The 9,736-nt window shown below is 36.5% G+C and overlaps 1 protein-coding gene across 1 annotated transcript; it reads left to right on the forward strand.

The window, feature by feature from the left end:
* The first annotated feature begins 1,718 nt into the window (after window positions 1-1,718).
* LOC132032980 (uncharacterized protein At4g14342-like) lies at window positions 1,719-8,659 on the forward strand. Its single transcript, XM_059422813.1, has 4 exons — window positions 1,719-1,886; window positions 2,051-2,136; window positions 2,520-2,643; window positions 8,348-8,659. Exons 1-4 carry the CDS (start codon window positions 1,791-1,793, stop codon window positions 8,393-8,395), a joined length of 354 nt encoding a protein of 117 aa, XP_059278796.1. The 5' UTR covers window positions 1,719-1,790; the 3' UTR covers window positions 8,396-8,659.
* Window positions 8,660-9,736: the final 1,077 nt, after the last annotated feature.

Genomic DNA, 9,736 nt, shown 5'->3' on the forward strand with positions numbered 1-9,736 from the left:
TATTGTTCTTAGTAAGTCTTCTTCTTATTCAATATGATTCGTAGAGTCACTTATTGGTGAAGATTTGCATAACGATGTTCGGAGGTGTAACCCTTATGTCACTCCGACAGATTCAGGATGTACTTTTATCATATTCATATATTGCATTATATATTATATATATACGTACAGACCTATGACCCCTGTTATATACGCGTTTATGTAATATATATATATATATATATATATATATATATATATATATATATATGGGGTATAGGGAAGGTGACGGGGTTATATACGCACACTACCCGATCAATCGGCGGGTCACATTGATGATGATGCCCGCGAGAGGCTTGAAATATACGCATATATATGGATGACCCCTTCCTCTTCGCACGCTTTATGCATATTTTGGCCCGCGAGGCAACTCGTTGCATTCATTTTATCTATGTGCTTGATAATGTACTTTGGCCATGCGTCCGTACCGATGTCACTTTTGTTTCATGTCAGCCCGTTCGAGTAACAAGTTGATGATCCGTCCCCGTAGGTTGCTTTATTCAACCGACACTGATTGGTCAAAGTTGTTGTTGTGTTATTAGTCACGTTATATTTTTGTGTGCATGGCGTATGGGAGCCTGTCCGATCTTATTATGTCATACACCCGAGAAAGCTTGCTTGGTTTAGTCGAACGTTAGTCATAGCCCCGGCCCTAGTATTCATGGCGACGGCCTTGTCGGTTTGCATAGTTTTTGTCGATGCAGATAGTATTTCTTTTCGGGCTCATCCACGCGTATTTCTCTTATGATTTAGTAGATTTCCATTTGATGACCCTCGAGGTCTACTCTTGTTTATGATTATGATATGATAGCATGATTAGTGGTAATCGGTAGGTAGGCAGTGCCGTCGCCGGGTTCCGGTTTGGGTCGTGGCGGGCAAACGAAAAGAAAGGTGGGCAAAATGAAAATAGTTTTTTTTTTTTTTTTAAAAAATTAATTAGTTTTTCTTTTTTTCTTTTCTCATAATTCATCCTTTAATTATTATTGTGGCCCAAATGCCACATGTCATCTTCTAATTAGACATTCTGGCATGTCATTGCCAGTTCAATACACACACTTTATAATTTTAGCTAGTTGTCAAAAAGGTATTTAAGTGGTTCAAATCCGGAGTGGTGGAGGTGTTCAATAAGTACAAGTTTGAGTTGAGGTGTCTAAGTGGAACCTATGGATAACTTTAAAGGCCCGTCAATGACTTATGCCTATATATTAAGGATCAAATGGAGCCAAAGCTTGTACATTTAGGATCATTTTGATGATTTTCTCGCATTATCAGGTTTACACAATTAATTGTGCGTACATTTTTTTAAAGTTCCTTATCTGGAAGAAACTAAAGTGCTAGCAATTTGTACTATACGGGGTCGTTTGGTGCATGGTATAGGTTGGAATATCCCAGCACTAATTTTTTGTAACTTGTTTGGTAGGAGGTATAAATTTATCGGTCCAAATTTATCCTACTATCAAACACATACAAAATGAAGATAATCCGAAGATGGGATATCCCACCTTATCCCACTAAGGTTGGGATTATTTGGGATAAAATAATCTCAAAAGGCGGGATAAATTAATCCCAAGATTATAATTCTGAGATAATTTTAGCTACCTACCAAACAATCACTACCTGTCAAGGGACTGTGTCATAAAAATTGGAGCCCGCCGGGTTGTGGGCTGGTCCGGGCCAGGCCACTACCGGTTTGGACCTGGTCAGTCTCGGGCCAGCCCGGCCCATTAGACAGGAATACATTTCGTACAGGCATGTCAATAATCCTGACCCTGTTTTGTAATCTTCCATATAACACAACTGCTTCTCGATTTCCCCTTTTCTCTCAGTTGGTTTCTGAAAAGATGCAGGTATGAAGAAATTCCTGAGTTCAATTTTTGTAGTTCAGATCATACACACACACACACATATCTGCTACTAATTGAAAAACTAAAATTTCTTTTAAAACCCTGAAGTCTGTTTCTTCCATCGAGAACCCCAACTATTTACTGTTTGTTTTGTTAATTGGGTGTAGGCAAGTGACAGGTTCAATATCAACTCGCAGCTTGAGCACTTGCAAGCTAAATATGTTGGAACTGGACATGCCGACTTGACTAGATTGTTTGTTTCCCTCTTTTCCTTTATTTTACATATATGTATATCTTCTTTTATTTATCGACAATGACGCGTTTTCGTTCTTTTCTTTTGTTAAATTAATTAGGGAAACTAACGCATATGTACCTTCGGCCAAACTTATTTACTGGTGCTAGCCCAAATATACAAAACCAATACACTGATATGTACATTATACGGATGGTATTTATGTGTATTATACACATAGTTTATGTATATTATATGCATATTTAAGTATAAATATTACAATACCTATATATTTGTTGACTATGTTTTAAATTAGATCACCCAAAGGCATTGGGCTGTAATTATCCCAATTAGTTATTATTGTAATAGTAACTGTCTAAATTTAACTATTTCTTTTGGCGTAGTGAATGGGCAGTAAACATTCAACGTGATAGCTACGCGTCATATGTCGGCCACTATCCAATGTTGGCTTATTTTGCCATAGCAGAAAATGAATCCATCGGAAGGGAACGCTACAACTTTATGCAGGTTTGCATTTTATAGTGTTTCTGGTTTTGTGTTTTTGCTGTGGGTTTCGTGGTTCTTACTGTTGAGTTTGATGTTTGAATCGACTGACAATTCTTTTAGTATAGATTTGTTTGGAACGGAATTAGTCGCAAAAAGATGCATTACGGTGCTTCGAGCTGCCATATTGTAGTCTAATACGTTACCTACCACTAAAAGAACAGCTATTAACCAAGCACCATCCATTTGTCGTTCAATAAACTGATTTTATTTCATATAAGTTGAATTCTATTTCTGAAGTCAAACAGTGAACAATGCATCTTTTGCCAAAATCTCAAAAGAAGGGTTTATCTGATAAAGGTAAATGGGCACGTAATAAAGTGATCAATGGATTTTGTCAATCTTGTGTGTTTTAGTTGGATTTCCAGAACTGATTGAACATAGTGTTGGAGTTGATGCTGGAACCTTGATTAATACTAAGAGCACATGCTTTTTATTTTTATTTTTTTTAAATGAAGTAAATGTATTTCATTTCATAAACAGGCCGTAAACCGGCGTATACAAAAAGCTTGCACTAAGCCAGTGCAATAAAACCTAACTACAGATCTTGCAGATCCTGAATTATATCTAAAATTGCATCCACATCCTGTACAATAATCAGGTTACACCAAAAAGCTAGCCAAAAAAAGACATCTTTGTTTAAGAACTGCAAATTTTTCCTATGGTCTTCAAAAATTCTTTCGTTTCTTTCAAGCCAAACCGTCCACCATATAGCTTGAGGGATGGTATTCGAAATCTTGTACATTCCTTCTTTGTTCCACCATTGCAGTAGCTCCCTCGTGGATTTTGGCATGGACCAGGACATGTGTAAGATTGACAGAAACATGCTCCCACATCTGAGTAGTAACTCTACAGTGCAAAAGGAGGTGGCCTACATCTTCATATTGTTCTTCACACATGTGGCACCTACTGCAAAGCTGAATTTTCCTCTGTTGGAGGTTGGAATGAGTGAGACAAGCCCTTCTAGCCACAATCCAAGAGAAGCTAGAGACCTTCAAAGGGGCCTTGCTAAGCCAAATTTTTTGCCAAGGCCAAAAACCCCTGTTGTTACTTGATACCAGTTTCCTGTAACAGCTTCTGTAACAGCTTCTGACAGTAGAGAGACCTTTGGGATGCCCCTTTCAACTGATAGAATCTGTTTTGTTGCAGTCCAACTCTATGTTGCTTAGGAGCTGAAGAAAAAGACATACTCGTTCTATTTCCCAATCATTTACATTCCTTCTAAGAAAGAGATTCCAACCTTGTGTTGAATAAACTTCTGCAGTTACTACATTGTGCTGAGTTGATATTCTAAAAATATCCGAGAATTGCTCTTTAAGAGGAGTGTGGCCCAACCATGCATCTTCCCAAAACTTTATTTTCCTTTCATTACCAATATGAAGCCCATATCTGCCTCAAAGTTATTCCAGCACCCTCTAATATGCTTCCGAACTCCCCTGCCATGAGCTGTTGTGGCTACTTTGGTGCACCATTGATTCTCCATAGAGAATTTTCAGTGAGCTTTTGGTTCAGTGTTTCATGATGTTATGTCAACTGGCTGACAGTAGTATCATAAACAAATGACTATGCCTATGGGCCTTTAGTCAAAAAGTGAGAAGCGAAATACACTTCTATGAAGTGCAGTGCTATTACCATAAATACCAAAATTACCTAACATATCTGGACTTAGTACTATTAACATCTAATTGCAGATATTAACATCAAAGTGCAGTTGAAGTTAGTAATTAAATCTCCAATATACAATAACAACATTATTAATCTGATGGCTCAGATTAGATATCATGTAATTAAAACAAGGTCACTGAAAGATTCCTTCAATGCAAACTTGATTTTCATTTTCAGTTAATCAACCACAAAAATAATCAGTTTGTTGTTCAATCTCATCCGATTGCTTTAGTAAATATGGAGTAGGAGAGAAAAGCAAAAGAGAAACCCAGAAGTAGCAGGTGAAGAAAAGACACATTGAAAGTATTATGTCAATGTTTGTATTTTACCTGTTTCCAAAAGAAAAAGGAAGTAAGTCAATGTTTGTTCAAAAGAAAATGAAGAATATCTGTTCTCCTGTCTTTGTTTCTAAAATTTATCCTCCCAATTTGATGAGTTCCTCTTTCTAAGAAAAGTACTTTCTGAGAGCCGCCAAAACGGGTCCATTAGTCCAAATTTGAAGGGCTGACGTCTTAAAAAAGTCTAAACTAGATGGAACTAGAAGAGGGGTCTGGCTTCCTGCTCACTGTTAAGCTCCATTTGGACTCTCTGTTAATATTATAATGGCAAACCTAATTGTAACTAGATCGATTCTATCCAGAGAGAGTGAGGTCAAAGGTTCCAAATTTTTGAGCTTTGAGCTTAACTGAAAGATCAGAAGAAATACTAGCTAAATAAACAAGGTGTGCTTTCATGAACCTTCCTGTGAAGACCACTTGTTATAGATGTTACTCGGATCGCCAATGACAGGCAGGGAATTTATACAACAAGCATTCGTAGAAATTAAGAAGGTTGAATATTGTAAAACATCAGGAAAGGGTCAAAAGGGTGCCAAAATGTTGTAATAGGTGGAGTGCAATCATTTAAGGCCATTAAAGATTTCTTTTCTTCTCTTTTTTGGATTGATGGATTCTTCAGGTTTTTGTCACTTGATAGTTCTTATAAAATTTTAGTCTATTTGAAAGGGAAATAGTTGGATTATTTGGAGAACAGTGTACGTAGACATTATGGTTTGAGGCAAATCAACAGTAAAATTGCTTGATAATATCGTGCAAGGGGTAGAAAGTTCTGGTGTTGCTCCAGATGCTGCAGATATAGTTTTGGTGCTTCTTATGCCTTTGAGACAGGAACTGGAGGCCTTTAGTGGCACTAGTTCAAGCAATTTTGTGGCTTAAAAAGTAGAGGAGGTTCCATCTAGTTTTACCACAAACATGTAGATTTGTGAGGGTGGACTTGCTAAGATCCTTAAAGTAAGCAAGGATTTACTGTGGCAACTTTATCAATCATTATGCTAGCTTACATTGGATGCCTATTAGGTAATAGTCAGGTTGAAAGCCTCTCTTAGTCAGTATTTGCCCATTCACTTGAAGATGTTCCTGCACTAGTTTAGGTCTCACTGCCTTGTGGTACATTCTGGCTACACACAGGACTAGAGCTGGATGAGGCCTACTTCTTTCATCAAGGCTGGGGGCACATACAGAGGCGGACACAACCCTATAACATCTGCTTTATTTGAACCCAGTACTTTCAACGTTGAGTACAAATTTATGTGGAAAATTTCACTATGATTGCAACAAATCTTAGGTCTAAACCGATAATACTAAAAATGTAAGAGGTTCAATGCAGTTTAAATTCCGGATTTGCTTCTGGGCACGTACTTTCTTATTAATCCACCCACTGGGCCATCAGCGTGAGGGTTGCCGCTTTTAATTTTACTAGAGAAAATTCTCTAGTGACCAAAACTTGTTCAAGGCTAGTAAGTACTTAGTAAGTGTATACCTGAAGCATAAGAAAGATTCTATAAGGTCAGCCCATATCTGGCTTACTCAAATGTGCATGTTTCAATTTATTCTGTAATAATGCAGACTATGCATGGTTGTCTAATTTACTGCTTTCAATGTTTGAAAAGAATTGACAGAGCATGGAGTAGGAAAATTACTACGTCTAATAGAGTGAAATCTAAACTTCTATTCTTAAATTAGAAGAAACAACATTTACTTATTTAGCAACTATATAAAAAGTAATATAATAACAACTTTATCTGACTGTAAATATAAAAAATATTTGAAAAAATTGTAGTAAAGGTCTTCGAAAAACTGATCGACTCTCCAGAGTGTTAAAAAATGTTTGACTTATCCAAAAATTATTACTCCCTTTGTAACATTTTATATGATTTCCTTTCCTTTTTAATTGGTTCCTAGAAGAATTTGACCTTTTTATATTTTGGAAACTCTTTAACTTGAGACTTTTCAATTTACCTTAATGACATACTTTTACAGTCATAGAAATATCAGGAAACAAGTTCTAAGGGCTCGTTTGGTACGAGGGATAAGGATAGATAATCCCCGGATTATATTTGAGATGAGTTTATCTCACATTTGGTTGGGATAAAATCGCAGTATAATTATCCCAGGATTGTAGTTTTATTTTATCCCTGTGGGAGGGTGAAATAACTAATCCCAGGATAAGTTATCCTGGGATAACTTGTTTCCAGCCAAACGATCCCTAAGAGTACTATTTGAATGTGCCAGAAGTCATTCTTTCTTAAAGTTGGTTTCCAGTAAAACACCATCATATAAAATGAAATGGAGGGATTATATAAAATGGGATAGAAGAGTTCTATTTTTGCTAGAACTTCAGTTGCGTGTGCACCTGAAAGCTTACTTCGGGAGTTTTAAATGTTTGATGTATTAAATTGCTTTAAAGTTTAGACCAATCCAATGTGTCATCAATAGGAGGTGGATAAATGCATGTTCATGATGAATATACCTAGTATTGTTTTTTGAAAATGTATGTATGTCATTGATGTAAGCCAGTGAAGACCACCGGGAAAGTATATACCAAAAAAGATGTATTTATAGAGTGAAGACTAAGAAAATCAATCATGGCATCCAGCACCCAAATATTGACTGATGCCATGTTGCATCAAGAGTTGAGCAAAAATATACATTTGTTCTTACGATTAACTGTGTTTTTCAAAAACTCTAGTATTTCTTTCCTTCCATATGATCCACCGCCGCAACAGGGATAATGTTCTACATTTTGAAGGAGGATTTAGACAAACCCTTCTTTTGCCACGCAAACAGAAGTTCCAAAGTACTTGGTTTATGAGATAATAAGTAAAGCATGTACCAATGCTACACTATTTTGAGGGAGTGAAAGGTTAAACAAAACTACCTAAGTCAAGTGATGAGTGAAGCATCAAAGTGAATAGGAAGGAACTAGACTTCGGCAACAGAAATATGATAGAAGTAGGCCTTGTGTTGTGATGTGTTATGTGGTATATTTTCTATGCACTGTCTTATCAACAGTGTTGGTTATGCAGCATACCTCTTCAGTATGCTCTGTTTTTAAAGGGTAATAGAACTTTTCGCTAGAGATGTCGTGAGCAGACAAATGGAAGGTAACATGATTTTTTTGCGGCTAGATAAGGTGGCAATTACTTCTTGATGAGAAGTTTTCTGCACAATCAAGAGAATAACCTCCCTTCTCTTGTGTTTTTAAATATTGATGTGGCTTCAATTTTCTTATGAATTTAAAGGTAAAATCTGAACTCTGGTGAAAATACTGCAGTTATAGTGAGCTGTTACCTCCAGTTATAATGGTAACTCTTGTTAAGCTCAGTAGCCATTGGGTACCGCTGCTAAGTTAAATATTACTGAGCGGTGAATCAAGCTGCAATATTTGCAAATTCGAATTCTGGAATGTCAACCGCATGCTATTGTTGTTTCAAATTTGTTTTCCTATCTGTTTCGCTCCCCATTGCCCCCACCCCCCACCCCCCTCTTCTCCTCCACACACCCCTACCTTAAAGAAGAAAATAAAGGTAAATAATTCAGGGCTAGTTGACAACTTGTCGTGTTCTCATCCATTTCGCGCAAGATAGGGCAAATTTATATTGCATTTCTTTATCTCTGGTGTGGATGCATTATGTCAACTCATAACTCCATCTGTGCTTGTACAGAAAATGCTTTTACCTTGCGGTCTTCCACCTGAAAGGGAAGATGATTAGGAGTTGCAAATGACCATGGATGTCTCAAGGGTTAAGTCTTCTGGCAGGCCAAAACCTGGCGGCAAATATCCTTTCAAATACTACCTGTATGACAGGAGATACATTTTAAATGTGTTTGCCGAATGATCAACTAGAAGCAAATGGTTATTTTAAATGTATTAAACTTCATCTGGTTGTTTAGTCAATCTTGTTTCTTCAAATGCTGAAAAGTTGTTCTGAACTCCGAACAGTTGCAATATATTTCTGGTCAGTGTTTATACTTTATAGTATATGTCAGCCTAGGAATATCTCTCTCTAACTGCTTACTTTTACATACAGATGTTAAGTTCTATAATTAATAGCAGGGAGGCAAAATCATAAACCACTTTGCTAAAAAATTGTACAAATTAAATGGGCGTCACAAAAATATTCTTGGATAATCACAGTTTATATTTGGCTAATCAATTTCAAAAGTAATTTTGCAATATTTCATCAGCAATTTGTGCATGACCAAGGTAAGTTATTTAGGGAAAAAATTACTTCCCTAAATGCTTGGTCAAATAGACTCTAAAATAAGCTTTTCTCTGGAAAAATAATAATAAGCACTTAGGATTTTTCAGAAGCTTGACAATTTATTTGTTTTAATTTGATTTGTAATAAATGAAGGTTCAGTATGGTAGGAAATTATTATTTTAATCAATCGTAATTCTTGAAGAAGTAATATGTATAAGAGAATATAATTAAAATTCAAGTAAAATTTTAAAAGTGATGCGGTATAAACTTGGTTACCATGCATTAATATTTTGATGAGTTTCTAGAGACATCAGGTAAAGTCCCTTCATATCAATGTGAGCTTTTGGGAAAAATTAGTTCGTAATCTCTAGAGTAACTCTTATTCATTGAGTGACGGCCTTTTCACTCAGCATCGTCGGATTATTGAGGTTGATTTTTATCCCTGCTCAACGAGTGGATCTTGTAGTCAAACTCCCTTCTAGCATTGCACTCGAGAGCCAATCTCCGTCCGGCTGGAGGAAACCGTCGCTTTATACCAAGATACCGTATTGCAATGGATTGAAGCCCTCCTTTTCCTTCCGTTTAGTGAGATTCTATCTCTTTGGGAAATTGTAGCGAAACCCTCCCTTTATTCCTCAAAATTGAATGGAAAGCAAGAATTGGAATCAACAAATCACCCTCTTGAGATGCAATGGCAGCAACAGTTTCCTGAACATTCTTATTCAAAATGGATGTTATTCACCATCTCAAGACTTTTATAAAGGATAGTTCTTTGCTTTAGAGCCCGTTTGGATTGGCTTAAAGTTAACTTTATCCTGCTTTATGTTCGTTTTCGGCTTTTTTGAGTGT

Source organism: Lycium ferocissimum, chromosome 2 (genome assembly GCF_029784015.1).
Source record: "Lycium ferocissimum isolate CSIRO_LF1 chromosome 2, AGI_CSIRO_Lferr_CH_V1, whole genome shotgun sequence".
Taxonomy (NCBI): Eukaryota; Viridiplantae; Streptophyta; class Magnoliopsida; order Solanales; family Solanaceae; genus Lycium; species Lycium ferocissimum.

Bases quoted from the DNA above. Each gene is read 5' to 3' on its own strand.
- LOC132032980 (XM_059422813.1), top strand. From the start codon at position 1,791: ATGTCAATAATCCTGACCCTGTTTTGTAATCTTCCATATAACACAACT. The intron at 1,887-2,050 runs GTATGAAGAAAT...AATTGGGTGTAG, and splicing joins TGGTTTCTGAAAAGATGCAG to GCAAGTGACAGGTTCAATAT. The intron at 2,644-8,347 runs GTTTGCATTTTA...GTGCTTGTACAG, and splicing joins AACGCTACAACTTTATGCAG to AAAATGCTTTTACCTTGCGG.